Source organism: Poecilia latipinna, unplaced genomic scaffold (assembly GCF_001443285.1).
Source record: "Poecilia latipinna isolate Pla-1442-1.1 unplaced genomic scaffold, P_latipinna-1.0 Scaffold1658, whole genome shotgun sequence".
NCBI lineage: Eukaryota > Metazoa > Chordata > Actinopteri > Cyprinodontiformes > Poeciliidae > Poecilia > Poecilia latipinna.
This window is the reverse complement of record NW_015114274.1, coordinates 34,476-40,180: the sequence shown is the minus strand read 5'-3', so window position 1 is coordinate 40,180 and position 5,705 is coordinate 34,476. Positions and strand designations below refer to the sequence as shown.

Genomic DNA, 5,705 nt, shown 5'->3' with positions numbered 1-5,705 from the left:
AAAAAAAAAATAAAAATATTTAAGAAAACGCCCCCCCCGGAAAAGGAAAAAATTTTAAAATTTAAAAAAAAAAAAAAAAAAAAAAAAAAAAAAAACAACAACCAACAACCGTAAACAAGAACAAAAATAATAATCACACACAAACGAAACCTTAAATAAATGAATCATGAAATCTTTTAAAACAAAATTGCCCTTCAAAAGATATTATTCATCAGAATGAAAATGACGAAGCTCGTTTCAATTCATCGGTGCAATAAATTGATTAATTGCTGATTAGCAAATGGAGTCGCTGCTGAAGGTTTCGCAAGACTCTCCATGTTCGATTTTCACCGGGTCGCGAAGGGAAAATGTTTTTATGTTGCCAACAAGGCACCAGCAACAATTAATCACGATTATTTACTAGAAGCTAATAACAGCACTTGGCCTTGTCAAGTCAAAAGATTAACCATTTTCAGTAAATTAAAAATGTTTAGATGATTTCTTTTATTCATGTTTATGTCTGTCTGTGTACTTCTGAAACAATAAAATCCAGCATAAATTCAAATGATCAATCGATATTTAGATTTTTTTTTAAATAATCGAATCAACTTAATGTGTAATCATTCCACTGTTGAAAAAAGACCTTTTAAAATGAAGCATTAAAAGCCCCAATTTATGACTTTGACCCTGACAAGTTCTGACCAGAACTGTAAATCCGCAGCGCCTCAGAGAAACAAAAAAAAAGGAAAATTACGACGTGATCGACGGCTTCACCGGCGTTCCCGACGTCGTAAATCGCAGCCCCATGCTGTTTGTGTCATGTTAATGACATATTAGGAAGGATAAATCAAAATCACTGTCCTACGTTCTGCAGACTCTCTCGCTTAGAATAATGTCGATCTCCGAGTGCGTTTGTCATCTTTACAGTGACGATGATGGAAAAACTGGATGTAATAACTTTTGCTCGTTAAATGAGTACAGATTGACTGCTTATAGCTGAGTGTCAGGGCGGCGCAGAGTCAGTGGAGCTAAGGCTCATGGGAGGAATACCAAAACTCAGCCAACTCCTCCTGAGGCTGGACTCTTTTCCGAACAAAAATATCCTTTGTTCGCTGCTGTGTAAGTGCGTGTCTGTCTCAGTCCTGGCTCTGATTATGTCACAAACTGCTTGTCACAGTCTGTTGTGTGGACAGTAGGTTGTCGCATCAGCACTGATGCTTGACTCTCAGAGGGAGTCTGGACTTTCTGTTTTCTACCAACCGTTGTTTGGAGAGATTCCCTCCTCTCCTCCGTTCAGGTAAATGGATCTTAACTCTGAACCACCGAAACCACAAATCACCTGCACTCAGACTTATCTATGTATTTGTGGCTTGCTGCTCTGACTTTATATGGCTCCATAAAGTACCTCAAAGCTTCCTCTGACTACATGCAAAGCATCTCTGCCAACCTGCCGGGAAGTGGATTCGTGATAGTCGCAGCTCTGCGACTATTTACCATGTAGTCTTAGATTTCTAAGAGAAAGACTTTTATGTGTTTTATTTGTAGTCTGTTGTATTCTGTTGCCTTAAGTGTTGAATTGGAAAACAATGATGGCTTCCCTTTGAAGGAGTGAAGTTGAAAATTAATATTATGAAAAACTTTTCTGCTTTTTCTTCCCATGCTCATGTTGGATTGGGAAGTATTCTTTATGTCTTTGCCAGAAAGTCGTTTCGTTTAATCATTAACATGTAGTGGTTATTAAGGACAAGTATTACACAAACTGCTGTCCTAGCATTGACGGAGGCTGTTGGGCATTTAATGGCCAACAGCCATTAAATTTCCATCAATGTTTCAATGTTCTCAAGAAGGTGTGAGGATAAAGAAAACACCCACGTGTCCCAGCCAAGTCGGTGTCCGTAGGGGAACAAATAAAGCCATCTATCCACTTATCTTGTGCTACACACAGACCCATTGCCACGGCGACCGACTGACAACACTCTGCATTAGCCTACAGAGCAGAGATAACATTCAAGCGTATCAAGATCCCACACCGAAAAACACACATTTCGCACAAAGAGAGCAGAGCATTCAGTCGCGTTGTATTTTATGCTTGATGTTTATTTTGTGATTATTAATAAGTGGTCGCCTCAACACGTCGGTGCTTTATTACTTAGTATAAGCAGCTCTTCTGCTCATGGTCTGTCAGAGAATAGGTGTGTGAGTCGCCTTATTTTAGTGTTAACTGAACAAAAACACACGAAATTATGCAGCACGTGTCCATGCTACAACGGTGAAAGCCAAGCTAGCGTAACTGACCTACTTTTTGTGACCTAGCATAGCCTTCGCTATTTTGTTTTTCTATTTAAAACTTTTTGTTGACCTGTGAAATATGACATCCTTAGACCTTACTAACTATTATAGTGTTGACAATTAATACTGCTGTTAATTTTCTTTTGCATATCTTTTATATGTCACGCGTACATGTAAGATTTAGCGTGTCATGTTCACAACTTGACGGCTAAAAACAACGGCAGTCGTAATCGGTGAGTGTGCAGCATCTTTTGCCCTCCAGCAGGAAGCTGGGGGCGGGACGTTGGATGCGTGACGTCTCACTTCAACTCGTCTGTACTTACTACCGACTGTATTACGTTACACTTCAGAGAAGCTAGCTAATATTCATGTTTTAGCCATGAGACGAGTGTCAGCTGCTGTTTTTTTTTTATTTTTTATTGGGCTGGCGCCTGTTTGTGTGTTCTCACGACTAATCACGACATTCAGGCACGACTCCGTGTCATATTTTACAATCTGTCTTTGTGTCTGACTCCTAACCAACTCACCGTGGCATCTGTTAGTATCTGTGCTTTTTTGAAGACGTTTCCTGATTACGGCTTCGCCAAAAACTCTCGGCAGAGTCTTGCTTTGACAGCTCGAGAGCCCTTTCACATCCGATTCGAGTGCGAGCGCTTAAGTCAGCGCTCGTCCCAGACTTTTAATTTCACAGGCCATTCAGACAGCTCCTGCGAGCAAAAGGATTTTTCTTTCAATCTGTGACAGGAGGAACATTTGCAGCAGACAGCCTTTCAACACCAGGCTGCCATTATGTATTCAATGTCAAACTCACAGCGGTCCTCCAGCTCAGGCTCTTTGAGCACACACTGCAGACGTGTGAAAGTGCTGCGAGGTTCTGATGTCGACTGCCTCGTCTGCATGTCTGTGTCGTAGCTAATACTGTTGTTGGAGTATTTCTGCTAAATGAAAGAGCTGATGAAAACATCTGTCAACAGACATGGATCTAAAACCTCTTAATTATAAAATGTTCCCTCGGTTGTTGTGAATACTGGTTTTAAGCTTTTTTGTTGTTGTTTGTTTTTCTGGGTCAGTTGGGACTTCATTCTGTGTTTTCTGCCCCAAAGTTGAAGAGGGGATTTTGCTTTTCTTTTCTTTTTTTTTTTTAACTCGCCTTTTATTTGCTGCTGACGTGAACAGAAAGCAAACTGCGCTAAGCTTTTCACTTCTTACACTTTTGTTTAGAGCTCAGGAACTTTTAATTCTTCTGTAAATTTCCACTTTGATATTTTCACAAGTTATCTGAAAAAACAAACAAACAAAAAAACAGAACTACTTTCAGTCCTTAAAACTTATGTAAATTATGTTTAACAGAATGGAGTTGGTGTTCTTTTTAATATTTTATAATCTTACACTTGCCAAAATCACTTTAGCTTTAAGATGTTTCAAAATTATGTAAAGGGAGTTTCAGCATGAGATGCTTTCAGGATTGCTTGCATTTCTCTTCTTACAGCAGAGTTGAAAATTTACTAGCCTGACCCGGTTTGACCCCTGGGCTAAATTACCTAAAGGAATGGAAATCTTTGGAATGTTTTTTTTTTTTTCCTCTTTTCCATTTTAAATAATCCATTTTAACATTTTAGCTTCTGAACAATATCAGAAACGAATCGACTTTCCGGTGTCTACAACATTTCCTCCATCTGTAAATAAGTACGTCTGTTGACCCTGGTGGTCTTCTGTTGCCTTATCACACCTACTCCTAAACGTCCTACCGCTTATTTTTAGGATTAAGAAAATGTTTTAAAGTCACACGTCGGCGTCGGTAGTTTTCCCAGCCCCTAATCTACATGAGCAAAACAAACCCTAGACTTAAAGGAAATGGTCGGAGTGGAAAAGCGACACACTTCAGCGGTCCGACGCTCGTCTGCATCGCAGTCGCAGGATGGTGGAGAATCATAAACAAGCAAAGATGACAGGAGTTCTTCCCCTTTTTTGTTTTCTTTTTTTTTTTTTTTTTAAGCGCATGCCCGGGCCACACACATGCACCCAGGAGCCGGGGATGAATGCTTTGAGGTGTTTGGTAGTCAGCTCTGATCCTCGCTAATGCTGCCAGTATTCTGGCTGTTCTCTTCGCTCGGCTTTGTCTCTGCAGGGGCTCTAAGTTCTGAGCGCCAGAGAACTAAATCACACATACACACACACGCGCACACACACACACACACACACACACACACACAGAGGTGGAAGCGGCACCTCTTCCACAGATCTATTCTCTTTTCTAAACCCTTGAAGGGAAGAAAAAAATAAGCATGCGTGTGCCTGTGTGTGTGTGTGTGTGAACGATCCAAAGAGACTTGAAGACAAAACTCTTGTGTTTTTAAATCCCGACAAGCACAGCTATCTGGTGCCTTCCTCTAGTTTTGTCTCTCTTCTTTTTTTTTTCTTCTAGTTTATAATAGAAGACATGAAGCAGCAGCAAACCAACAAACACAGCAACCTGCACCGTGAAGACCAGCACATCACAGTGGAGGAGCTGTGGAAGGGATGGAAGAACTCCGAAGGTAAAGCAAAACTTATTCAGGACAAACCCGTTCTGTCCTGAGCGAACACTCTGCTTTCTGTTATTTTATTTTGCACAAACAGGTGCGAGACGCCAACGCTAATGTTTTTTTTTTTTACATCGTCAAACATAAAACACAATCACTCGAGACAAACTGATGATAAAAAAAACATCATCACGCCTCAATACAGTAAATCGCACAAAGAAAAGGGCGTGGTCGCTTTCAGGTAAAACACCCGCTGAGACGTCGTCCCCGTAACACACTCCGGCGTGTTCCTGCACTTCAGGCGGAACCTGTTCGGTTTGTTTGCCTCTTAGTCGACACCGACGGAGCGTCCTCTTACACCAAAGACATAATTTAAGAAAATCTTCAGCGGTGTGAGCTTGAGAGAAGAAACCAACAGCGGTCGTAAAACAAACCCGGGCAGTTGGATCACTTTTCAAGGAAACATATTATATAAGAATAGTTCCAACAATCTGGTTACATAAGTCTGCAAACTCTTAAACCCGTAGTTTGTCGAAACACCTTTTGCTTTTGCTTTTGTTTTTGTTTTTTATTTGTAGGAATTTCAGGGTATTTCACTCACACTGCCTTGCAGATTTCATCCAGTGCAATTATTTCATCACCACTAGTAGAAACATTTATCCGAGAATGGATACAGATCTGTTTTGATAGTATTTCAGTCTTTATTTTATCTGTGGATGTACAACTTTTTTGTCGTAGTTATCGTCATCATCATCATTCTGATTGACTTCAGACTTATTTTTTAATGCTAAAGACTTAAATTAACACTGATGTGCAGTGCTGCTTGATTTTATCAGGAAATTCAACAGAACTTTTTTTTTTTTTTTTTTTTTTTTTTAAAAAAAAAACCCCAATTTTTTTCCTTTTTTTTTTTTA

The 5,705-nt window shown here is 39.9% G+C and overlaps 1 protein-coding gene across 3 annotated transcripts in view; it reads left to right on the top strand.

Moving 5' to 3' along the window:
• The window catches only part of LOC106964335 (stromal interaction molecule 2-like), a 53,737-nt gene that overhangs the window by 33,315 nt on the left and 14,717 nt on the right, over nucleotides 1–5,705 (top strand). For all 3 annotated transcript variants that reach the window (XM_015059810.1, XM_015059809.1, XM_015059808.1), the window contains one exon: nucleotides 4,694–4,805. In XM_015059810.1, the coding sequence (XP_014915296.1) occupies nucleotides 4,694–4,805 (112 nt within the window). The remainder of the gene's footprint in view (nucleotides 1–4,693; nucleotides 4,806–5,705) is intronic.